Source organism: Lissotriton helveticus, chromosome 12 (genome assembly GCF_964261635.1).
Source record: "Lissotriton helveticus chromosome 12, aLisHel1.1, whole genome shotgun sequence".
NCBI lineage: Eukaryota > Metazoa > Chordata > Amphibia > Caudata > Salamandridae > Lissotriton > Lissotriton helveticus.
Genome location: NC_136073.1, coordinates 287,865,820 through 287,893,512, shown reverse-complemented (window position 1 = coordinate 287,893,512; position 27,693 = coordinate 287,865,820). Strand labels below are relative to the sequence as shown.

General features: G+C 45.0%; 1 protein-coding gene across 1 annotated transcript in view; it reads right to left on the bottom strand.

The window, feature by feature from the left end:
• Positions 1-27,693, bottom strand: part of LONP2 (lon peptidase 2, peroxisomal) — a 796,271-nt gene that overhangs the window by 582,880 nt on the left and 185,698 nt on the right. The window contains exon 7 of the mRNA XM_078670264.1: positions 18,306-18,564. Within this exon, the coding sequence (XP_078526390.1) occupies positions 18,306-18,564 (259 nt within the window). The remainder of the gene's footprint in view (positions 1-18,305; positions 18,565-27,693) is intronic.

The following is a 27,693-nucleotide window of genomic DNA, read 5'->3' as shown; positions in this document are numbered from 1 at the left end:
GGACCCCCCTTTTTTCTCGGCCCCCCCTTGACGAAACCCCCCCAAATTTTCAGGGGCTGCTCAGAAACAAAATGTTCCATTTTCCTGAAAATTTCAGCCAATTCTGTCCTCAAACGCCAAAGTTATTCGACATAGAATTTTCAAAAATCCCATAGGAAAAAAATCCTAACTATATATACCTACTGGCTATCGCCAGTAGGTAATATATATATATATATATATATATATATATATATATATATATATATATATATATATATATATATATATATATATTTATATATATATTTATATATATATATATTCACTGAAAAAACCATAGGTTTCACACCAGTTATAGTTAGGAATTAGCATTTAAAACACCTATTAAATTCACTGAAAAAAACCATAGGTTTGACACCAGTTATAGTTAGCTGGAAATTTTACTGACATAAAACCATGGAAATTCCCACGTTATAGTTAGTTGGCCTCACTATAACTTGCGCGCCTGCAATGCACTGCTGATGACGTCACATATTACATCACTCATGACATGGTCAGTGACATCACTCATGACATCACTGATGACACCATCCAGTGAATGTGTGTCTTTCTGAAAAATAAATATGTTTTATATATGTATATGTAAATGTCGATGGAAGAATAAATGTTTAAATAAGTGTCTTAATGGATGTTTTTTTTTTTTAAATTGATTGGTTAACTGGCTTATTAAGTGTATCTTAGTGAATACATATATTAGCGAGTATTGTTTAAATATTTAAATGTTTGTATCAGTGTTTCACTTTGTGTATAAGTGGCTGCATGGGTTGGTGAGTAGCTACATGTGTGTGTATATGGGTTATTAGATTTTTTTTAGTATCAGTATGAGTGTCTGTATGGTTTGGTGGGGGTGTTACTTACCACATAGATGCATCAATGACTGACTCACTGTTTGTATGTGTTTTGAAGACAGCATATGTGCAGGACTGTATGGGTGGATGAGTGTGTATATGTGTGTGTTAGTGAGTGAATGACTGTCCCACTAGTGTCTTTATCAGTAACTACATATGTTTTAATCTAGTATATGTGAGTATTGATGTATACAAGTGAGTATATGTGAGAGTGAGAGATTGAAAGAGTTCTTGTTTAAATAAGTATGTGTTTCTATAAGTGATTGTTTAAGAGAGTAAGTATGTGTAAGTTTCCTTAGAAGTAAGGTGGTAGTGTGTGTATAGCTGTATATGCAAATAAATGGATGTTCAATAGTTTATTTGCATGTGTGATTATGTGTGTGAGTAACTTTTGGATGACTGTCGGTGTGTAACATGATGTATAGGTGTTTCACTACATATGATGAGTGAATATATGTATGAGTGACTATATAGAACTGTTGGTGAATGAGTGGATGTGTATATAGATGGTGGTATTACTGAATTGTTTGTTGTAACTGGTATGGGTATCTCTATTTTTTTGAAAATTTTAGTTTCTATTTTTGAATATGTGTTTCAAGGGTTACATTACACTGAAAGGAGGTCTGTCACTCTGTCACAAGGATGGTGTCATCAATGATGTCATGAGTGATGTCACTGACCATGTCATGAGTGATGTAATATGTGACGTCATCAGCAGTGCATTGCAAGCGCGCAAGTTATAGTGAGTCCAACTAACTATAACGTGGGAATTTCAATGGTTTTATGTCAGTAAAATTTCCAGCTAACTATAACTGGTGTCAAACCTATGTTTTTTTCAGTGAATTTAATAGGTTTTTTAAATGCTAATTCCTAACTATAACTGGTGTAAAACCTATGTTTTTTTCAGTGAATTTCAATTTTTTTTTTAATGCTAATTCCTAACTATATAAGACCTGAAAGCCCACCAGGAATCTCCAGTATGCGCCAGGGGGCTGCATTGCAGAGAGGTGTAATGATGCCACGCCCCTTTTTACACCTCTCTGCAACGCAGCCCCCGTGCATGTTTGAAGAGGGGGAACTAATTCCCCTTGCATACTGGGGGCCCCTGGGGGCCAACTAGCCCACCTGGAACCTCCAGTATGCGCCAGGGGGCTATATTGCAGAGGTGTAATGAGGCTATGCCCCTTGTTACACCTCTCTGCAACGCAGCCCCCTGCCGCGTTTGCAGAGGGGGAACTAATTCCCCTTGCATACTGGGGGTCCTTGGGTCATACCTGCCCAAACACCGATATTCCGAACGATTGAAAATTACTTTTCTTGAGAAACATTTGGATTTGGATTATCATGTCCTATACTTTGGGATTTTTGAAAGACTGACTTTGAGGATGCTATAAATTACTCAAGTCTGCCCGAATTGTGTGGGTAAAATTGATACCTAGTCACTTTGAATAAGAATGTACTTACGTCTCGTATAACATTTGGAAGAAATATCTAGTTATATGACAACAGGATACCGACATAACTTGAAGGAAATAAGAACGCCCTGAAGAAGTTCTGTTGTACAGAACGAAACGTTTCGGCTGGCTGTGGTACATAAACTTAAGGAAAATAAAAGCATTTGAATATACACCAAGATTCAGCGCTTCAATAAGGACTCTAAGTGATATGATTTGATTGGATTTATTGTGCAAGTGGTGCTGTGCCAAACTTTGGAATATTCTCCACTACTCTCTACTACTTACTCTCTCCTACTCTACTACTCTCAAATACTTACTCTCTACTACTCATTCTCTACTACTCTACTATTCTCTACTACTCTCTCTCTACTACTCACTCCCTACTACTCACTATCTACTACTCTCTACTACTCACGCTCTACTACTCGCGCTCTATTACTCACTCTCTACTTCTCACTCTCTACTACTCTCTCTCTACTACTCACTCTACTACTCACTCTCTACTACTCACTCTCTACTGCTCACTCTCTACTGCTCACTCTCTACTGCTCACTCTCTACTGCTCACTCTCTACTGCTCACTCTCTACTGCTCACTCTCTACTGCTCACTCTCTACTGCTCACTCTCTACTAGTCTCTACTATTCTCTCTCTCACTCTCTACTACTCTCTACTACTCACTCTCTACTACTCACTCTCTACTACTCACTCTCTACTACTCACTCTCTACTACTCTCTACTACTCACTCTGCTATTCACTCTACTACTCTCTCCTACTCACTCTCTGCTACTCTCTCTACTGCTCTCTACTACTCTCTACTACTCACTCTCTACTCTCTATTACTCACTCTCTACTCTCTACCTCTCTACCTCTCTCTACTTCTCTCTCTACTAGTCTCTACCTCTCTACCGCTACCTCTACACCCCTACCTCTCTACCTCTCTCTACACGCACACATATACACATATATATATATGCATATATATGCATATGCATTTATATATATGTATGTATATATATATATATATATATATATATATATATATATATATATATATATATATATATATATATATATATATATATATTCACTGAAAAAACCATAGGTTATAGACCATATATAGTTAGGAATTAGCATTTACAAAACCTTATTTTACTCACAAAAAACCATTGAAATTCCATATATAGTTAGTTGTACTAACTATATATCGCGCACCCGCAATCCACTGCTGATCATGTCACATATTACATCATTCATGACATGGTCAGTGACATCACTGATGACATCACTGATGACATCTCAAATGACATCACTGATGACATCACTGATGACATCTCAAATGACATCACTGATGACATCACTGATGACAACATCCAGTGACTGTATGTTTCTGTAAAGTTAAAATATGTCTTACATATTGAAGAATGAGTGGATTTATAAGTGTCTGGATGAAGGATTTATTAGGTGCATGACTGACTGTATGAGTGACTGATTAAATGTGTCTCACTGAGTGCATGGGTTAGTGACTAAACTGTCTTAATTTGTGCATCATTATGTCTGTTGTTCTGTAAACTGTTGCATGTGTTGATCAGTAGCTATACGAGTAACTATATGGGTTATTGATTGATTGCCTAAGTATTTGTATGGGAGACTGAGTGTGTGTGTGGGTGGCTGGGAGGTGTATAACTGTGCATAGATGTGTGAGCAGTTGATTCACTAGATGTATGGGTTCAAAAGTGCATGTGGAAACAGCTGTATGGGCGGTTGACTGTGTGCATGAGTGTATTGGTGAGTGAATGGATATCTAAGTGCTACATGTCAAAGTAAGTACATATGTAAAACACAGTACATGTGAGAGTTGACATATATAAATAACTATGCATAAGAGCCAGTGAATGTGTGAGTGACTGTATGGATCATTGTGAACTTGTATCAGGGATTGTATAAGAGAGTGAATATGTGTTAGTATATGTTTGAATAAGTAAGGTGTGTATAACTGTAGAGGAAATGGAGGTGTGATTGATTCTTTGCATGACTGACTAGGTGTGTGAGTAACTCCATGGATGAGTGACAGTCTGTGAGTGTCTGTTTACACTGAGTGTATCTAAGTTTTTATTAGAGTCTGAAGAGATTCATCGTATTATCACATGAATAATGTCATCAGTGATGTCATCAGTGATGTCTTTTGAGATGTGATCAGTGATGGCATCAGTGATGTCATCAGTGATGTCATCAGTGATGTCTTTTGAGATGTGATCAGTGATGGCATCAGTGATGTCATCGGTGATGTCATTTGAGATGTCATCAATGATGTCATCAGTGATGTCATCAGTGATATCATCAATGATGTCATTTGAGATGTCATCAGTGATGTCATCAGTGATGTCATTTGAGATGTCATCAGTGATGTCATTTGAGATGTCATCAGTGATGTCATCAGTGATGTCACTGACCATGTCATGAATGATGTAATATGTGACATGATCAGCAGTGGATTGCGGGTGCGCGATATATAGTTAGTACAACTAACTATATATGGAATTTCAATGGTTTTGTGTGAGTAAAATAAGGTTTTGTAAATGCTAATTCCTAACTATATATGGTCTATAACCTATGGTTTTTTCAGTGAATATATATATATATATATATATATATATATATATATATATATATATATAACATTTCTATGGCAAAATGAAACCCCTCATTTTGTTCCTTTTCAAATTAAATGTATTAAGTGTTACCACTTTATTCCAATCAAGATGACTTCAGGTGTGCCATACTTTTGTCATAAGTAAGACTGTTAGCGTTCTAGTTGTTCTTTAGAACACTCTGGGACATTCTGTCATTGGGCTATAGTTGGGCTACATCTGGCTGATATTTGGGCTACATTTGGGCTCTTCTGTCTCTGGTGGCCATCTTGGGAGACTGCATATCAGAATTGTTTTAATGAACTGGAAGAGGATTTGAGAAGTCACTCAAAATGTGCCCTAATTTTTCTTTCTTCAGCACTAATCATAATTTCTATGGCAAAATTAACCCCCTCATTTTGTTCCTTTTCAAATTAAATGTTTTAAGTGTTAACACTTTATTCCAATCAAGATGACTTCAGGTGTGCCATACTTTTGTCATAAGTAAGACTGTTAGCGCTCTAGTTGTTCTTTAGAACACTCTGGGACATTCTGTCACTGGGCTATAGTTGGGCTACATCTGGCTGATATTTGGGCTACATTTGTTTTTTTTTGTCTCTGGTGGCCATCTTTGGGCTACATTGGGCTACATTTGGGCTCTAACATATATATAGCCCAATGTAGCCCAATATATATTTTTCAAAGTTAATTTTCGTAAAAACCACTGGAGCATATATCTTGAGACATAGCAAAGGCACATCGGGCTACCAGTCCCTACAATTTGCCAAGTTTTGTGGAAATCCATTCAGCCGTTCGAGCTAAAAGTGAGTCCAACCGCCCTATGGAAAACTCAATGTTAAAAACACGTTTTGGGACCCCCCTTTTTTCTCAGCCCCCGCTTGACGAAACCCCCCCCCAAACTTTCAGGGGACGCTCAGAAACAAAATGTGTCATTTTCCTGAAAATTTCAGCCAATTCCGTCCATCAACGCCAAAGTTATTCAACATAGAATTTTCAGAAATTCCTATTAAAAAAAATCCTAACTATATATACCTACTGGCGACTGCCAGTAGGTAATATATATATACATACATATATAAACATATAATATGTATATCTATATAAATACAAATACAAATGCATGCATATACATATATGCATACAGATGCATGTTATTTACATGAAAGTTTAAAAAACACTAATAAAAGCAAAGCTAAAAAGCCACCTCATTACAAACAGAATGGCTTTAACTTAAACGAGGGCGAGATCTATTGCATTTTCAATGCTTGTTTACTTTGGTTCCATCAAGAAGGCATTCAGATGTGTCACACATTTGCCATAAATTCTGAATGTTAGCACTCTAGTTGCTCATTAGATCACTGTAGTAAAGCTACTGCTCACCAGGGAAGTCTGCTGCTGGTATTCAAAGTGCATGTTTGTCTGCATGTCAGAATTTCTTTAATGAAATAGAAGAGGATTTGAGAAGTCACTCAAAATGATCTCCAATTTTTCTTTCTGAAGCACTAATCAGACTTTCTATGGCAAAATGAACCCCCTCATTTTGTTCCTTTTTAAATTAAATGTTTTCAGACTTACCACTTCATTCCAATCAAGATGGCTTCTGGTGTGCCATACTTTTGTCATAAGTAAGACTGTTAGCGCTCTAGTTGTTCTTTAGAACACTCTGGGACATTCTGTCATTGGGCTATACTTGGGCTACATCTGGGTGATGTTTGGGCTACATTTGGGCTCTTTTGTCTCTGGTGGCCATCTTGGGAGACTGCATGTCAGAATTTTTTAATGAAATAGAAGAGGATTTGAGAAGCCACTCAAAATGTGCCCTAATTTTTCTTTTTGCAGCACTAATAATACTTTCTATGGCATAATATACCCCCTCATTTTGTTCCTTTTTAAATTAAATGTTTTAAGAGTTACCACTTTATTCCCATCACGATGGCTTCAGGTGTGCTATACCTTTGTAATAAGTAGGACTGTTAGCGCTCTAGTTGTTCTTTAGAACACTCTAGGAGGCTGCAGTAGAACACAAAGGAATCAACCGACAGTCTCTGTCCTTGTTGGATGTACATGTTTTACTGAGAATGTCAGACTTCATTCTCACATGACTGAGAAAGATAATGTGAATTTACAGAAAATATGCTTTCAGTTTAGCTTATAGATCCCCTTCCAAACCACTGTGGGAAAATCATGAGATATTAGTTTTCTTTCAAACATGATTCATGAGATCACAGCAGAAGGTTTTTTCACATGGTAAAATCACCTTAGAACACACCACAATTCCCAAAATGAGTATGGTACCATCAACAAATGATTTATGATGTAACTAAAGTCCTAAAACCCTCTATTAACTACAATGCTTTTTAATGAGGTGCTATCATGTATATTGGTCCCAAGATGGCTGCCAACACTTCTTGGATGAAGTGCTGACAGCCAATCAGATCAGATGTGTGGTTAGGCTCCACCCAGATATATATATTTTTTTTAACCTAAATTACTCAAAATCCACTGGAGCACATATCTTGAGACATAGCAAAGGCACATCGGGCTACCAGTCCCTACAATTTTGCCAAGTTTTGTGGAAATCCATTCAGCCGTTCGGCCTAAAAGTGAGTCCAACCGCCCTATGGAAATTAACATGGGGAAAACACGTTTTGGGAACCCCCTTTTATCTCGGCCCCCGCTTGACGAATCCCCCCCAAAATTTCAGGGAAGGAGCAGAGCGGCGCGGGCCATCTTCTTTGAGAAATTTGCAAAGATTCGTCCAGCGGCGCCAAAGTTATTCCCAATAGAATGTTGCGGATTTCCTATGGAAATCAATCCTAACTAGAACTACCTACTGGCGACCGCCAGTAGGTAATATATATATATATATATATATATATATATATATATATATATATATATATATATATATATATATATATATCTCAACACTTAATAATTACCTGCAAAATACTTACATTTACTTGTAAAATCTATACCACGCTTATGCCTTTACGATTCATGCCTTTACAGGGAAATTAGTTGCAAAGGCATACTCGTTGAAAAAAATGTGTGGTAAAGGTTATGCGTGGCAATGGTACATGCGTTGTAACAGCAGCTTTGTAAATGTACTGCTTGTCAATGGCTGCGTTGTAACAGCTGTTTCCCATTTACACCAGCATGCGCACACACTTTCAGCATGTGTCATGAAGCACACACGAGTTATGGTGAGGCCACAATTTTGCTTGACTACTGCCAATCTGGGACAATACATTTAAATATACAAATTGCTAGTGAAAAAGCATTTTGAGAAGGGTACCACCCAGAAGCAAATTGCAGCTGCTAGGCCTTCCAAATATGTAATTAAACAAGTAACTAAATATTTCAATAAATAATCTTTCATGGTGTTAGAGTGGCCTGGGGACGGGGGATAAGTAAACGCCACGAAGAGGCAAAAATAGAGGGGGTGGCACAACACAGGAGCTATATTGTTTTCTAAACTATAAAAATGAATGATGGGAGAAGTGTGGGAAGTAAAACACGAGGTTGGGTGAGCTAGGGGAGTGTGTGAACAGGAAAGAACAGCATGATGGAGAGAATAATAAAACACACAAACTCCCTTGGAGTTCTGAATAATAGACAAAATTAGTTGGCTGAATGCAAGCAACGTCATCAGTGGAAGGATAAAAGTCAACCAAACATAAGAATGCTCCTGGGTGGGTCAAACAATAGGGAAGAATGCCATCAAATCAATGCACTCTAGTCCTGAGCAAGGGGCTGACCCAAAACACACTCTGTATATTGGAAAAAAACAGCTTTGGCCATCAGTCAGCTAAAACCAGACTGGCATATCAGGAGGTATAGAGCTAACAAAAAAAGCCTCATAATGACTTCAAGAAAAAAAAGAAGACAAACAACTGGTTTTACTCGTCACCACCTGGCAAAGAGGTGGGAATGAGGTGCAAGGAATTGCAGAACATACAGAGAGCACAGGGTGGTGGGTCACTGTCAAGTCAGAGTTGTGCTGTGTGTCCACAGTCAAAGTTGCTATTCTGAAGCTCAGGTATTTTCCTAGGTACTGCAAGATAGCAGGGTTGCTTTGAAAGCTGGATGGTGCGAGTGTGGAAATCTAATTTTTTTTTTTAATGGCTCCACCTTGAAACTTACAAAGAGAATCTCCAATATACACACTTCTTCAGGTCGATGAATTTCTGCCACCATGTTAGAATGAAGCACAACCCAAATACATTTCTTAATAAATCATCAACTTCTAGAATTTATTGCTTAGTCAACGATGAAAGGTTGGTAAAGTTTTATTATCTTTTTAAGAGATTCGTCAGTTTTTTTGTCTTTGTATCTAAGTTAGTTAAACAAGTCTGCTTACAGATATATCAAGAAAAGTTTGGCTAGAATTAGCATACAAAATAACAGCATGTTCCATAAAGGAATTGAATCCCTACCTTAATCTAAAAGGACCTAACTTATCCTAGCCTGAACCCATAAAAAGTTCCTTTGGAAAAGAGCAAGAGAAAATTCAGACCAACAGGCTAATTGCTATAAGAGGTCGAACTTCCCATAACGAGTAGTTCTGGAAACTCAGCTGAGTTCCCTAAGAGCTGCAATAGAGAAGCACAGTCAAGTGCTAGGGGGCATGGCAGGGTGAAGATGTGCATAGAATGCATTGCCTCTCTAACTACCAACACGTACTATATAGAAAAGCACAACACATATTGCAAACGCTGAATATTGGATCGTCGCTAGTCAATTGGAAATGATCTTCTGATGGTCCGTCGTCTTCTCTCTCGATTGCCATGGTAAACGTCGAGGTCAACATGTTATTGGAATGTCTCTACGGCGTATTACAAAAAGATACATCTAGGAAGGTTCTCATGAGAACCTTTGTAAGCCTACTCTGTTAAGCTGTTCAGTGTCCCATTGTGTAACAATGGGCTGCTCTATGAAATCAAAAATGAATATCAAGCATGTCCTGGTTAGATCATGAGACTCAAATATATAGCAATCTACTTGGTCATTATATGCATGTGGCAGAGGCAATTATCTAAAATACGATTAAATTGTATAGTGCAAGGAAGGAAATAAATAAATTTTGCAGCAAACAGTACAATTCACGAAGATGTTATGTTCAACAGTTCAATTAGAACGTAAAATCAGTGTTTACAAAAAGGCATTTCTTTTATTAAATGGAAAAGAAAGAATAACAGAAAATATTAAGGCTTAGCAGTAAAAGAACCACCGAAATGGGAGCTTTCATCAGAAATAAGTATAATTTTTCTCTTCTTGCATATTTAATAAAAACACATTTACTCTAACCTTTATACTGACATGCATTGCCTATGTTACGGTTAAGACACATTTCTACATTGTCATGTGGTAAATTTACATAAAACATTTAAACTTCCTCAATAGTCTAACATGGCCCAGTCATGCCCCCAATTTAGTTGCAGATGTTGGCTTTTCTTAGGGGGCACTTTAGTTTCGAGTCCATGGAGCTCGGTTATTTTCAGTGAAGGCTGCTACTGAATAGGGTGGTAGGGTGGGGGGAATCGAAGTGGGGGATATTAATAGAAAATAAAATAAAAGGTCATACCTGTGTGCCGCCAGCGTCTCCTCTTATCTTCTACTCAACAGGAAGCACACAGCGTCCTAGAATCCCCTGGCCAATCACAAAGCTGCATTTGCTGCAATGCAGCAGTGAGTTTGGTCTGAGCGCCCTGGTTCAGCACTAAGAAAGGGACGGGGACTGTGAGGCTGTGCATTATCCCCACCAGGATGTGCATCACAGCCTGGTGGGGAACATGCAAAGTGCACTTGACTGTTTGGCTGGCCAAAGAGGGCCGGCCAAACCACCCTGTGCACTTTAGAGCTTGCTGAACACTCCTCCCCCTGTCCCCTTTCCTGGTGCCGCGACCGAGAGCTAAAATGATAACATCAGTTATTATCATTTTAGTTTTCCTTTTGAAACTGAGCAGTGGATGGACACTCCTCCGCCTCAGAGGAGGAGCCTCCGCTGGTTATTTTTTTTTTTTTCATAACCGTATTTATTAGAATTTCAAGCAGATCAAGTGTACAGTCCTCCAAGAGCAGGAGAACACGTCAGCAGGCAAAATACAGTAGAATATACTTATAGCTCAAACTTTTGACTAGCCCCTACCCGCCCCATTATCCCCCCCACAGCTGCAACATTTCCCACTACCCACCCCTTATCCCACCCTAACCCGATGCACGTGATCACAATCAGCTGCAGTATACATAAGGAAAACAACTAAGTGTCTTGGAGCTATCCAGGCCCCGAGGTCTCAATCAGCGGATAGACCATCTTCTGTTTCAGCGGGAGGTTCCAATGTCAGGTCTCTATAGTCCGCCCACCGCTTCCAGATCTTGTAATGTTTCCGAGGGCAGCCCCTGGCTTCAAACACTGGCAATTCCAGCCCCATGAGGAAGTCTAAGCCCGCCCTCCAGGCGCTAAGCGGGGGGGCGCGGTCACTCTTCCAGGCCCTCGCTAGATCCCTCTTGGCCACAACAAGGCCTAGCAGAAGGAGATGGCGCTTATAAATGTTACCACCCACTTGATCAAGGACATGAAGAAGACCCAACCTAGGTGTACGAGGTAGATCCCATCCCAGCACCTCCGATAGGCAGTCCCACACCCCACCCCAGAACCGGACCAGGCCCACACACGACCACACAGTATGCACCAATGTGCCTCTCTCGGCCCCACAGCGCAGGCAATCTGGGGAAGCAATAAGGCCCGCCCTCCACAGTCTCTCTCTAGTGTAATAGGCCCGATGCAAGTATTTATATTGTATGAATCGCAACCTCACTGCTATAGCCGTGCCTCGGGGGGATTCCAGCGCCTCCCGCCAGTCATCCTCATCCAACGGACCAACATCCACCTCCCAAGTGGCCTTCAACGACACCAGGGAAGAGGAGCAGTGAGTGACCAGTGTTTGGTAGATTTTTGAGACTTTTTTATCCCCCAGGTCTCCCATGAAAAGCTTAGCCTCCACGGGGCTAAAGTCTGGAAGCTGGTCCAGCTCCACCAGACTCGGCGCCAGAGCATGACGAAGCTGTAGATATTTAAAAAACTGGGTCTTGGGCATGTCAAACTCAGCGCTGAGCGCTTCAAAGGATTTAAGGGTAATCCCGGTAAGTATATGACCAAGCGACGAGATCCCTATGGAGTCCCAGCCTCCAAACCCTTACAATGAGGCCAGTGCAGGGAGCCGTCCGTTGTTCCACAGCGGAGTTTCGGCTGTCAGCCTTCCCCACCAGCCCATGCGACGCAGTGCCTGCCTCCAAATCAGGAAGACCACTTGAGTCACATGTGGCAGTGTCTTACGGCGTCTTGCCGAATACAAGAGTGTATGGAGCGTGGCATCTCCCACCAGAAAATGTTCTAGGGCATACGCCGGATCGTCACGGCCACCGTACCACCACTCATTTAAGACCAATAAATGAGAGGCTTGGTAGTATGACAAGATGTCTGACGTCGCGAGACCTCCACAGTACGTGGACAAAAAGCAGGTCCGCAGTGCTACCCTAGAAGCACCCCCAGCCCATAACAACCGGCCTAGTAAGGAATTTACACGCCGGAACCACTGCGGGTCCACTCTGTACGGATGGTTTTGTAGCTGGTATAGTAGTCTAGGGAGGGCCACCATCTTAAAAATAGCAGATCTGCCATATATATTAAGAGGCATGCGTGACCACGTTTTGACGTCGGATTGAACCCTGTCCCACACCGGTTGTATGTTACGCTCCCACGCAATAGCGGCAGACTCTGATAGGAAGACTCCTAGATATTTCAGGCCACCAATCGCTACCTGCAGATCCGCTGCCCAAGGAGACACCTCGCGCCGGCCCCCTAGCACCCAGAGAGTCGATTTGCGCGGGTTAAGGTAGAGTCCCGAGACGTCCCCGAAAATGCGCAATATCTCCAAAATACGCGGGCCCGAACGATCAAGGTCCGTCAAAAAGAAAAGAACGTCATCTGCATACAGTGCGATCCTGTCTGTGAGGCTCGCACTCCATACAAAGCCACGAAGCTGCGCGTCTATGCGCACCCAGGCCGCCAGCGGCTCCATGACTAGCGCAAAGAGATACGGGGACGGGGGGCACCCTTGTCGGGTCCCCCTAGCAACCGGGAATTTCTCCGAAATGGCTCCCGAGACACGTACCGAGGCTGTGATGTCGGTGTACAACAGTTTGACGTACGAGACAAAAACTGGACCCAAGTTGAGGCGCGGTAACAGAGCAAAGAGGTAAGTCCAGCTGACAGAATCAAACGCTCTGTCGATGTCTGCCAGTAGGAGCGCCGCCCGCTCCCCAGTCGCCCCCATCGCACCCACCGCTACCTGTGCCCGTCTGATGTTGTGCCTTGTCGCTCTGCCCGGCATAAATCCCGCCTGATCCGGGTGGACCAGATCTGCTACATATGGGAGAAGACGATTCGCCAACGCCTTAGCCAATAATTTGGTTTCAAAATTAATGAGAGAAATCGGGCGATACGACTCGTGTCTGTCAGGGGGCCTGCCCGGTTTCTGGAACACCACAATCTCAGCCTGACGCCAGTCTACCGGCAAGCAACCACCCTCCCGAGCTGCTTCCAAAGCCTGCCGATAGTGCGGTCCCAGCTGCAAATGAAATTTCTTGTAAAATTCACTGGGAAAGCCACTTGGTCCAGGCGCCTTACCCGTGTTAAGTTGTCCTAGCGCATCGCCCAGTTCCTCCGCCGACAGGGGAAGGTCTAGAGCTGTCCTGGCCTCATCCGATATCACCCGGGGGGGGAGGTCAGCTATAAATTTGTCAATTGCCTCCGGTGGGAGACAATCTCGCGAAGCGTATTGTACCCTATAATAGTCGGCAAAACTCGCCGCAAGCGCAGCAGGGTCCGTCATGGCAATCCCCTCCCCGTCCGTAAGGCCCGGCAGAGCGATCGGCTGCAGAGTTTGCTGACACAACCGGTGGAGCATAGTGCATGATTTGTCGCCCCATTGGTAGACCCTACTCCGCGTGGCCAGCCAGGCTTGTCGAGCCTCGTCTAGTAGGATCGAAGCATATGATCCCTGTGCCTGGAGGAGTAGCCTGAGCACCACATCGCCTGTATCTCCACTACACTGCCCCTCCAAAGCTCTCACCTTAGCCGCAGCTGCCACAGTGGCCTCCTGACGCTTCCGACGGGCGGCAGCACACCAGGCGATGTCTACACCCCGCAGCGTGGGTTTCATGGCCTCCCAGACCGTCACGCTGTCCATGCCTTCAGTCAAATTCTCCCGCCAATACTGGGCTATTGCTCCGCGCATGTGTGTCGTATAGTCTGTCCGTTGGAGATGCCACGAAGACATCCGCCAACGGAACGGCTGATGTGGTTTACGTAGTGCAATCCGTACTGCGACCGGGGAGTGGTCCGACAGTCCTCGAGGTTGAATCACGGCCTGCTTCACTCTATCGAGGAAGGCCCCGGGTACAAACACACAGTCCAACCGGGAGAAGGAGCCATGCACTGCTGACACATACGTGTATTCACGCGTCCTGGCATGCAGATGTCGCCATGCGTCCACCCAACCCAACCCATCAATCATCGCTTTCAGACGTGTAGGGGTAGGCGCCACTGCGGCCACCTGCATTCTCTGCCTGTCCAGACCCACATCCACCACATCATTCCAGTCACCCCCTATCACAGCCAGGCAGTCCGGGATTTCGGCCCACAATTCAAACAGGCGCTCCGCCAGAGACCATTGCAGGGGAGGGGGAGCATACACACTGCCGAACACCACAGGTTCTACACCAATCATGCCCTTGACAAACACAAACCGACCCTGGGGATCAAGCCAATGGCGTTCGTGAGTATAAGACAGTCGTCGATGAATGAGGACAGCTACCCCTCTCGACCCCCTGGTAAAGCCTGCATGGAACACCTGAGCATAGCCAAAACGTTGTAAACTCAGTACTTTCGTTCCTAACATATGCGTTTCCTGCAACAACATGACAGCCGCCGAGTCTCTCTTACCCCAGCGCAGTACTGCTCCTCGTTTAATTTTGTCTAGCATTTCCCTGACAATCCAACTAAGAATTCTCATGGAGCCACTAACAGGCGCCGTCTCCGGGAAATCACCCATAGTCTCGGTGGGAGAGCATCTGGAAACCCTCGGACCTAGCCCAAGCACCTTGCAGTACAGAAATCACAGCAGCAAAAATCACGTGCATCCCTACCCAACTACCCCACACCCCCCCCCTCCCCGTTCACCAACACAACATCCCCAACTACCAAACCCCCGCCTATCCCCCCTCCCCCACCCCTGTACTTCATGGAACAGTGAAGTACCTGTCGCGGCATAAAGAGCCTCGGGCCCAAAACAGAGCGCCCAAAGCCCCCCAAGCCAATGGATCCCCCTACACTCCCCAACTAACAGTACCTCCCCTTAGTGCCCCCCTCGAACCTGAGAGGAATAGGCCTCCCATGGGTCAGCACCCCGAACCCCATTAATCGCATGTGACCCACCGCTTAAGCGCAGCGGGACAGAACTACAACAGACATTACGCCCCTCCTGTGTCCAGCCATGGCCTAGACCACACCATACCATGCGCCGGCCCATCAATCAGTAGTGTTACCCCTATGGCCACCAGCAAAGGCCAGAGACGAATGTCGCTTAGGAGACAAGAGGGGGGCTCCACGGCCCTCAGGTCCCAGTTCCAGACTGAACAGTGTCCGACTGTGCACCATCCAGCAGGTCACCCCCGGATCGGGAGCGTCGCCGTGACCTAGACTTCCTGTGTCTCCTGCTCCTGTTGGAAGATTCGCCCCTCTCTTGCGACGACCCACGCGATGCTCCGGAGTTCAGGCCCGGCTGGGCATTCGGTCGGATCCTGACTGTCTCATCCGTCCAGCTAAACACCGCCTCCGGGGTGTCGAAAAAGTGGGTCTTGGAATGAAACACAACACGCAGACGAGCAGGGTACAACAGTGAATATTGAATTTTCAGTCCACGTAACTTGGCTTTCGCATCTTGGAAGGATCGGCGCTGCTGCTGCACCAGCTTGGTATAATCCGGGAAAATCATAATCCTGTGACCCTCGAACAACAAGTCCTCCTTTGCTCTCGCTTCTCGAAGAATAACATCCCTGTCATGAAAGTTGAGGATTTTGGCGATGACTGGACGTGGTCGCTCTCCTGCCGGCGGTTTCTGCGCCAAGGCCCTATGGGCGCGCTCCACTACAAAGCAGCGCGACAAGACGTCCGGGGGAAGCCAACTCTCCAACCAGCGTGTCAAGAATACATCCATGGGCCCCTTCTCACAATCCTCCGGAAAGCCCACAAAGCGTAGATTATTTCTTCGCGCCCTCCCTTCCGCATCCTCGACACGGAGCGCGAGCCCCTTTTGGATCCTGGCCATGTCCTCCACTTTCTTTTTCAGAGTCACCACATCATCCTCCACCCCTGTAATCCGAGTTTCGGTTTCCGTGATGCGGGCCACAGCATTGCGGAGATCTTGACGCAGCAGCATGACATCGGCGCCAACCGCCCCAATTTTGGCATCAAGCATGTCTCTGGACTGCGTAATGGCGGCCATCAGGGCCGCATTATCAGGGCCTGTGTTCTGGCCACCTCCGGAGGCCCCAGATCCTCCGCCGGGCCCTGTGAATTTATCGATCGGCCCTTGCTTGGTGGACCCAGTGCCGCCCCCACCTCTCGTCATGTTCAATGGCAAGGGAGAGGGCCTCACTGCCCTTGCGGTGGGCCCCTCGTCTACAGCAATTCAACAGTAGCGTCCACTCGGGGGGGCCACGGAGACTCCGTCGGGGCTTGCACGCCGTCCCCAGTGGGCACCCCTAGATCACAGACACCGCAGCCCAGCTCCGGGCAGCAAGCCCCAGCGGGAACGTTCAGCAGGATAGTCTCTTCACCAGGTTAGGGCCTCCAGGAACCCCGGTCCGGACCTCGCCCAGGATCTGCGAGCCAGGACGCGCACAGGAATGTCTCAAGAACCTGGGACGTCCAGCCCTGTCGTCCTCCTGGCCACCCCACACCCCACTCGTGTCTCACAGCAGCTGATGATGCAGGGCAGGCACGCAGGTCTTCAAACTGACTAGCCCAGATCACCTCCCGGGTCACAAGTCCCGTCACAGCGCCCTAGCGTAGGTCCACCAGAGGGGAGGAGGAGGGGGGGGCCACTCACTGTTTGTCGCGGGCTATCCGTGGGAGGCTTCCACGCACCATCCGGGCAGTAGGCTCGTCCCTCCAGGCAACACCAGTTCCAGCCCTCCAAGTCCGATGTGGCGTGCAATTCTCCAGCTCTTCAGCTGCACTGAGCCCACCTCCCCGACCAGGAGCCAAGGAAAACACCGTCCGGCTGAAGCCCACCAAACTTGAGGCCCCGGCGTCCCCAGGGCCAGGCAGGCTTCAATGTCACTCCAAAGCCCCAGCGTTCGAGGCAGGATCCAGCGGGGACTCCCTCTGTCGTGTCACTGGCCCCAAGCAGTTCCGGGAACTGGCCAAGGGAGGCGCGCCCCAGAGCGCACGTTATGGGCAAAATACGAGGCCACCGGGCAGTCGGGCCCGAGCCGCGACTCACCCCCTCAGGGTCCTCCTGGACGTGTTCAGCAGTCGCCGCGCACAGTAGGTGCCACACCGACACTAGGGGCAAGCCTCAGCGACCCCCGGTCCCTCTGACTCGAACCGGCCCGGGGTCGCGAAACTCGAGGCCCCGGTCGCCCGGGGTCCGCACAGGCCGCGGTGCCCCCACTCCGTCCCAGGAACACCCCGGTGCAGCCTCTGACTTCCCAGGTACACCCAGTGGGTCTCGTGAGCTCCGGCGCCGATGCTTCTGGGCGGGGAATCCCCCGGACCGGCCCGACCACTGGCCTTCGGCCCCGGGTCCTGAAAATTGAGGCCCCGGCTCCACTCGTGGACAGTAGGCCGCACCGCGTCGCCAACAATCGCGGATCACTGGAGCCGCTGATGAAGCGGGGCGGCACACCGGACAGGTCTCGGTGCCACCCGGAACACTCCCAGCACAGGTAGGGCAGTTTGCGGATCTCGGGGGCCAGGATAATAATCGGATAATGTTCGGGCCGGCGGGAGCTCCTCTAAGCTGCGACCGCCATCTTCGCCCTCCAAGCCACGCCCCCCTCCGCTGGTTATTTTAACTCCTAAGACACATTGTATGACCAGATACGATTCAAGATAAACACAAGAGTATTATTTGTTATTAGAAAACGGCAAAATAAACTACATGAGCAGCAAACAAATGGCCGGTATTCCAGCAATTAAGGCCACCATGGAATCGAACAGAATTGATACTCATTTACCTGTGGCCTCTTATGTCAGACTGGTCACAAACTCCGCCCAGTGCAATCCTGTGGAACTCTCTTCCCAGAGTTTTCGCCACTGACCGACCCACGCTGGTTTTCCCCACTCCCGGAGGACCCACAAAGCAAAGGATGGGCCCTTTCAGGTTGTTCTTCAGCTGCCTGACTGCTAAGTACTCAAGAACACGTTTTTTTAGTTTCTCCATGGCATAATGGTCATTATCCAGCAAAATCCTGGCTGCCCGAATATCCAGACGATCTGTTGACAAATCAGATAAATTAAATAATGAGATTACCTGGCAAACGCCCATCTCACTAATTTAAGAATGAGAATGCATTAAACTGAAAGAATTTCATTTACATAAATAATTAAACAATAAGTATGCCTCTTACATGCAGAATTAAATAACTAAGCTTCTACATCCCGAAAACCTTTATGGAATATAGGTCAGAACAGCTGGCTGAATCCTTATTTATTATGCATTAATTTGAATCTATTGAGAGCAGCACCACCATGACCAAGCCCTGCCCGCTCGGCTCATGCTTTGTAGCTTCCTCACGTTAGCCATCTGAGGCAGGAAAAATCTGAACGTTGTGACTAATTATTTTTGGTGCATCCATTGTTCTAGAGAAAGCGTATGATTTAAAAAAAAAAAAGTTTTCATACTTTATTTAGGGTACTCATTAAGCTCTGATTTGGCCCTTTCAGCCAGGACAGAACTGCTCAGAGCAAGAAGGTTTCTGAGGTGTTAGCTAACCATGGCATATTTGTGAAGCAGATATAAGCTAGTCAAGGAGGCACCGTTTGCCAAAGCGACATGGCTTGCAATTTAATTTTCAATTATTGGCATTCATCAGTCAGTGTCCTCTCAAAATCGGAAGTTCTAAATGTGTTACGAATGCGAATAGAGAGGGACAGAGTAGCGGTGGAGGTGGCAAGCACGAGTGTAAGGGGAATGTTTTTGGTCTTTCTTTAGCAGAAGAAGGGTTGATGCAGACTAAGTTTTAGATACAGGTAAATGAAGTAGTAGTGTCTCCAGAATGCAGGTGGTGGAGGGTGTTGCAGATGGGACTCTTGCCCCAGATTTGTCCTGGCTCCACTTGTGCCCTAAACACAGCTATTGAATGCGTTAGTAACCTCCCAAAGAGAAACAGACAGCACCTTGCCACACACATTAATTCGTCAAAAACCTTTACGTGGAAGCTGTGTATTTTTTCTTAACCTCTTCCATGCTTATGACGAGCCCAGCTCGTCATGAGGCACAGTGGAGCTGTGCTCATGATGAGCTGGGCTCGTCATAACAGCCGCGGCCCGCCCACGCACGATTAATTCCCCACCTGTGCGGTAGAATCAATCAGTGGGCGGGGTTGTAACGAGCCCAGCTCGTCATGAGCACAGCTCCACTGTGCCTCATGCACTGCGCTCCCCCCATCCCCCCACCGTGGAGGAATTGCCCCCGCGGTGAAGGGGTTAATATGTTTAAATCTGACTATATATTTTTCTAAATATAAATATGGATAAGTACATACACAGAAAGTCAGCTTTAAACATTATATATATATATATATATATATATATATATATATATATATATATATATATATATATGCAGCTACTTTAACCTCTTCAAAAAGGACGCCGACGCCGTGTGCAGTTGTCAAATTCTGTTTATTAGGTATATATATATATAACAGAACTGGAAAACAAACTTACTGAGACCAGAGACCGCTTCATTCAGCGTGGATACAAACGGGCTGATATAACCAAGGGCGAGCAAAAAGCAAGAGCCAAAACAAGAGCTGAAACTCTAATACCGAAATGCAAATCCACAGAGAACAATGGGGAAGAAAAACCACGACTAATCTTGACATATTCAAGAGAGAGTTATAAAATCCGTCAAATTCTGATCAAGTTCTGGAATGTACTGAAAAAGGACAGTGAGATAGGATCGCTAATAGGTGACAGACCTTTAATCACCTATCGAAAAGCGCCCTCTTTACAAGACACCTTAGTAAATAGCCACTTCAAAAAGGAAATCAAAACTTTAAGTTGGCTAGAGAAACGACAACTGGGCTTTAGCAAATGCACAACATGCAAAGCATGTACAATTGGCCAGAACATAAAAACCTTGAAAGATCCAAAAGGAAGAACGTTTGACATAAAGGACAAGATAACTTGTGAGTCATCATTCGTAGTTTACCAAATTGTCTGTTTCTGTGGTAAGAAATACATTGGCTCGACCATCTGCCCACTCAAAAAACGAATACTTGAACATACCAGAGCCATCCAGAACAATGACATGAGTTACGCAACGGCAAAACATCTGAAGACACACCCAGGCAAAACATGGAAAAATATGAAATACTCAGGAATTGCCTTGGTGGGAGAAAATGAAAGAGGAGGCGATCGAGTATCAAGATTGAGACGCCTTGAATCAAAATTAATCATAAGGTTTAAAACCAGACATCCGTGGGGCCTGAACATGGACGAAGAACTTAGCGTCCATTTATAAAAATTCTGTTCTGGAAGCCTTCTGAATACTCCTTTACAGACAGCTGATTGTAAATATTTCTTGTTGTTTTGAACACTGCCTACGTAGATAACTATTTTTCTGATTTCAATTCCTACTAGCTGGATAAAGCAAATTGATTTGACCTAATGCAATAGACAATCTTTCCATTTTGCAACTCTGCGTGAACCCAGCTGTTGATCAAAGTTTATAATGACATTACCGAACGAAGGCACTTAGCCTCACACACGCCACGAGTAATGGAAGACTTGGGTATTTGGATAACTATTCCCCACATGGACACTCAGTCCCTGACTTCCCCGTGGTCTCAGACCGTCTGACATTAAGTGACCACACTTAACAGACGATAATGACCAACAAGATCCTAAATGTTCAAGTAATGCCCTTGTAATACCACGATCCGGCTGGGCAAAAACGCACTGTAAAATAATAATAAAAAATAAAAATGCATTAAAACTACTGCACCCACAATGCACCTTAACTGCCAAGTGGAGATAGCCAGTATAAATAGTAGAAACTAATGATGGACACGTGTTTGTAACCGTGATCAAGGACAGTGTATCTGTCTGAAACGCGTAGGTGGGGAACCTACATGAAATAAACAACTAAATCTCACAACTGAGGTGGTGTGCGGCGTCTTCCTTTGAAGAAAACTTTGCTGTATTTACAAATTTGCGAGGGTGTCCTGAACCTCGCCGCCTGCACCAGCTTTTTGCCGCTCCTCTCATATTGGGACGTTTGCTGAATAAATATATATATATATATATATATATACACACACACACGCACGCACACACACACGCACACACGCACACACACACCCCGCTGGGAATAAAACAAAGGTTATAGTTATGTTATATTTGGGTGAAAATGTTAGTTTAAACGTCATATCTTGAAAACACAAAAAACACTGAAGTTCACTATTACAAATGGGGGCGGGGTCGCACACTACTCACACACCAGCGGGATCGCCCCTAAGGACTGGGGTAAGTGTAGTTTGTGTTCCGCGATGCATCTTCTTTTGATTCTCTGCTATCTTCGCCATCCCTGGACACATGTTTCGGGGTATTTACCCCTCATCAGCAGGGATTAGGCCGTGTTCTGGGGTTGCCGGTGGCTGCCAAATATTGCCAGGTTTAGTACCACTCAGGCGCGGGGTCCCAGGCTCGTCAGCCAACTGCTCAAGGGAGCTTTAACATTACAAATGGGGGCGGGGTCGCACACTACTCACACACCAGCGGGATCGCCCCCAAGGACTGTGGTAAGTGTAGTTCGTGTTCCGCGATGCATCTTCTTTCGATTCTCTGCTATCTTCGCTATCTTTGCCATCCCTGGGCACGTGTTTCGGGGTATTTACCCCTCATCAGCAGGGATTAGGCCGTGTTCTGGGGTTGCCGGTGGCTGCCAAATATTGCCAGGTTTAGTACCACTCAGGCGCGCAGGTGCGGGGTCCCAGGCTCGTCAGCCAACTGCTCGAGGGAGCGTTAACATTACAAATGGGGGCGGGGTCGCACACTACTCACATACCAGAGGGATCGCCCCTAAGGACTGTGGTAAGTGCAGTTTGTATTCCGCGATGCATCTTCTTTCGATTCTCTGCTATCTTCGCCATCCCTGGACACGTGTTTCTGGGTATTTACTTATAGTAAACTGAAGCAATTATAACTCGCAGAAATTCTAACTTAACAATTTTTTAAGTGAGTTTCTAGGTTTACAAAAAAAAGAAAATTAAGATTTTATCACCATACATAACTATGCAAACTCCCCTTTGGCTGTGCAAGGCGAAGGGTTAGCTGCAGACCATGACCGTGCTTGTACAGGGCCCATACACCAGACACCCGCCCCTCCTTTTTTTTAAATGGTTTTCTGATCGCCCACGCATCTCATAGGAGCCACAACATATCTTGTGCTCCAGAGTGGCAGCAAAGGTCCATGCTGGCTCCTGTTAGAGCCCCATAGGTTCCCAGCACTACAAAAATACAGAAAATTTGAAATATTACATTTGGCCCTGGGGATGGGACCCTGTGGGACACCCCTCACAGTCCAATGGGTCAGAGTATCCCTACTCTGCCTCCTTAAAACAAATAAGTAGTATATATAATACTCCACTCCAACAAAAGAATGGGTCTGACACCGCTCGGGTGGATCACCTAGTGGATTTTAATAACCCCAAGAATATCTGTACAGCTTAGCCGGTAGCTCCGTGAAACGGTATGGCAGACGCGTTTCAGCCGTGCGGCCTTTCTCAATGCCAGTTTCACTAAAGAGGTCACATTCCCCGGGGATTCTTTAAATGCATAAATGTAAATATTCTCATTTTTAGGGCACAGAGACAGAGTCCTGTAATTGGGGCCGCAACTTTCCACTTCATATTGTGGCCAATCAATCAGAGCACAAGCTGCCATGTGAGCAAGGCAGCCGATGGGGGGGAAAACAGCCCCCACGGCCATTCAGATCGCTCTATTATTTGAAGTTGCAAACCCGTGGGAGTTCTGCGAACCCAGCAGCACCAATCGCTATACATTTTGAAGCTTCATTTCTCAAAAATACTACTGAATGGATTTGCTTCAAATCACAAAAAGCACACTACCTCAGTAAGGATCCAGCTTTCTGCCAAATTTGATGCAATTCCGTTCATCCATTTTGGCTGTAGCAGTGTCAAAACCTCCCTATGGAAATGATATAGGGAAATTGTGTTTTAGGACCCTCCTTTCTTTTTTTCTTTCCTCAATTGACAGATCACCTCAAAATATTCAAGGAAGGCGCTGAGTTGAGAGACCTTTTATTTTTGGAAAGTTTCCATGAAGAGTCATCATCAAAGTTATGGATTCTTGAATTATGCCACATAAATATACGGCGTTCACTTAAAAGAATGGAATCCTAACAAAAAGAAATAAAAATGCATTTTAGTGAACAAACTTAGGAGGCCGACTATTAGTTGTGCCGCTGCGAGGGTGGTCCGTGGAAGAGAATCGCTTTTGAAGATATATATATATATATATACACACACATGTACATATGCATACAAGTGAAATTTAGGTGGGGGAACCCATCGGACTACCTACAAAGAATTTATGTGTGCGTGTATATATATATATATATATATATATATATATATATATATATATATACACACACACACACACATATAGACTTACACACAGACATATATATATACACACATACATATACAAACACACACACATATGTACAGATAAACACGTTCACAATTTTCTACTCAACGCAGCTAAAAACCAAGCGCACTGCAGAGCTAGATTTCCCTAATTTTTTTATTACTGTTTCACCATTTCGTGCAAATTAACAGGGACAGTCAACGCGTTTCAGCGTTAGCCTTCTACCCCAATGGGGTGCTATTGTCTATTACTTATCAGGTTATTGATTTCTTTGATAATATTATTATTTCTCTTTGCTGACAGTGTTGTATTACTGAGCACATATTATCCAGTATAGACTACCTCATGATTATGGTTGTAAATCTTTACTATACAAACGGTCGGGAGTTGACTTTAGGACGAGATGTCCTTGGACATGCATTGGAGAATTTGCTGACTTGAGCTGAATCGAGCAGAGATTTAATTATGTATATTCATGTTTGGGTTTTTGAGAGTCCCCTTTCTTTGCCATGTGTTAGATCTGGGGGCCTCTAGTTGGCAATGGTATTCACCTTTCTCCAAATAGGAACCCTTACTTCTAAGTCAGGATAAAGGGATTACACTCCTAGATAACCCCTGCTCACCCACTTGGTAGCTTGGCACGAGCAGACAGACTTATCTCAGAGGCAGTGTGTTAAGTATTTGTGAATATACACAGTAATACAGTGAAAACACTACAGATGGACACAACACAGGTTTTATAAAAATAAGTATTCTTTATATAGACTTAACACAAGACCACAAACGACAAAAATCCACAATACTGTACTTAAGATTGACTTAAAGATGATAAAAGTTGCTTAGTTAAAGTTGATGATAAATGTGACAAAGTTCTCAACAAAGTACCTGGATGCGTAACGCAAAGTGAACAAAAGGCTCGTAAAAAGGGAGATGCGTTGGTTCCGTGATCGGGGGGAAATGATGCGTCGTGCCTCAATGCTTGCGCAGAGTAGGGGATGCATCATGATCCTTACCGGTGCGGTGTTGATGCATAGGTTCTCGGCTTGCGGTCCGGTTGCGATGTGCAAGATGGCGCCTCGATGCAATGCGATGATCCTGGTGCAATGCGAGAAGATGGTGCCCTTGATGCGGCGATGCAATGACGATGCGTAGACGCCCTGGCAGCCTTGCGACAACTTTGTACTTTGGAGCCGCAACAGGCCCTGCGACACGCTTCTCCGGTGATGTGATGGCGACTCTCTCGATGGCGTCACGCTTCTCCGGTGATGCGACAGCAGGCAGGTTCGACGAAGACACGCTTCCTGGGAGATGCGTTGAAGGCACGCTTCTCCAGCGGTGCGACGATTTCAGCTGCGGAGGCGTCACGCTTCTTCTCGATGCTTCGCGCTTCCAGCTCCCAGCGACACGCAAGTTTTGGCAAACAGAATTCCAAGCAAGGAAGCTCTGAGGGGAACTGGAGGTGAAGTCTTTTGTCCCTGAGACTTCAGCAGGAGGCAAGCACAAGTTCAAACCCTTGGAGAATATACTGTAAGATGATGAAAGTCCTTAAAAGTTCCTTCTCCTTTCCTTGGCAATGAAGAAACCACTGCAGGCCAACCCAGCAAACAGCACACTGTCAGAGGGGCAGTCCAAACTCCTGCAGCTTCCTTGTTTCTTCTCCTTGGCAAAAGGTTTCTTGTTCCCAGAAGTGATCTAAAGTTCTTGGGTTGAGTCCCATTATTTATACTACTTTTCTCATTGTTCTCTGAAGGCAGAGGGGCCTTTGCCCAGTCCAAACCAGTTCCTGAGCACTCTGTTTACAGGACTCCTTCTTTCCTTTCACAGTGCAGGGCAGAAACATCAGACACCCCACAGGAGGTGAAGCCTGCTATGCGGAGGGAAAGCACAGCCCTGGAGCACTTTGTTGACATGATTCCTTCTCTTCTTTTACAGTGCAGGGCAGAAACATCAGACACACCACAGGAGGTGGAGCCAGCATTGTGGAGGAAAGGCCCAGCCCTATTCAGGTCCCAGGTGCAACTCCTCCCTCTCATCTAGATGCATATCTCTCGATTCACTACTGGGCCCCAGCCTGTTTCCAGGAATTCCCCAGACCTGTCACTCAAACTCCAGACAAGGAATACACAACCTAGCAGAGGCAGGCTTTGGATAGTTAGACAAGAAAATACCTACTTCCTAAAAGTTAAAACCAACTTTACTAAAAGATGTATTTTATCATTCTGAGTTCAGGCATATTAAATTCGATTTTCTACCATGTTCCCTGAGTCAGTTAGGATTATAAGATGTAATAATCTTACAGCCCATTCTAGCCTATGGAGAACAGGTAGCCTTGCAATAGTGAAAAACTAAAATGGCTGTAATTCACTATTAGGACATGCTACACACACCAGGGCATGTCCTACCTTACACTTACAATGCACCCTGCTATTGGGCCCACCATAGGGGTGTCTGATATGCAGCAAAGGGAAGGTTTAGGGACTGGCCAAGTCGACATGGCAGTACTAGACTGCACACAGGCCTTGCAATGGCAGGCCTGAGACACATTTTACAAGCTGCTTCTGTGGGTGGCACAACCAGTGCTGCAAGCCCACCAGCAGCATTTAATTTACAAGCCCTGGGCACACATGGTGCACTGTACTAGGGTCTGACAAGTAAATCAAATAACCCAATCATGGAATCACTAATCAGTACATCAATTTAACATAGGGAGCACTTGCACTGCACTGTGGCACTGAATGGCAGTGGCAAAGTGCCCAGAGCATATAACCAGCAAAACATATCAAAAACAGAGGAGGCAATCAGTAAAAATGGAAGGGAGACTCACGCCAATGATGCCAGGTCTATCACCATGTAATTACCCAGGACGAGATGTCTTTAGAATATGCATTGGGGACTTGGCCCACTTGGGCTAAAATGAACATAGATTCATTTGAGCAAATGCTAGGCTGCACTCGGTGAGTCTTCCTGGTACCAGCATTACCGAATGTTTTGTGATGCCGCAGAGAATTTGTTTGATTGTATTCTATATTATTTAGTTTAATTTATTTCATTGTACTCTGTTCAATTGCTTTGTATAACGCAACATGACTTATAAATATTAACCCATTGAAATGCAATTGTACCTATTTCCATTTGCATGCATGTGATAATAAATTAGAATTTCGTTTCTACGGAGTGCCATCTCCTGAGTGACTTTTTTTGGGAGCAGATATATATATATATATATATATATATCACCTACAAAGAATTCAGAGCGCTCTCAGGGTTATTTGAATGATTTATTTTTACAAGCGCGTTTCGGCGTGGTGCTTTCTTCAGTGCCATAAATCATTGTTGAATCTCGCACAGCAATTAGTCCTTTAAAATGACTCAATGTTTTTTCTATTGGTGGGGCTACAACCAATCAAAAGACGGCTACAGTTCTCTGCATTTGCATTCATGTTGTGATTAGCTAATGAGCAAGGCCTCAATATCCCATAATGCAACTTCCAGCAACGGATTGTTCAACGATTTGTCAAATTGGCATGTAAAATGATGGCCATTTCTTAGAGCGGATCTCGCCGGGTTGCCTCAAGCAGGGAGCCACTCCTTTAAGTTTTCTCCAGGCTCAAATGCTGTGCACGTCACCCTCACCTGCAACTGGTTTTTATCAACGGAATTCCCGTAGGTGTCCCTCATATGGCTGGGCACCTCAGTCCATGTCCTCCAGGGTCGACAGGCTCC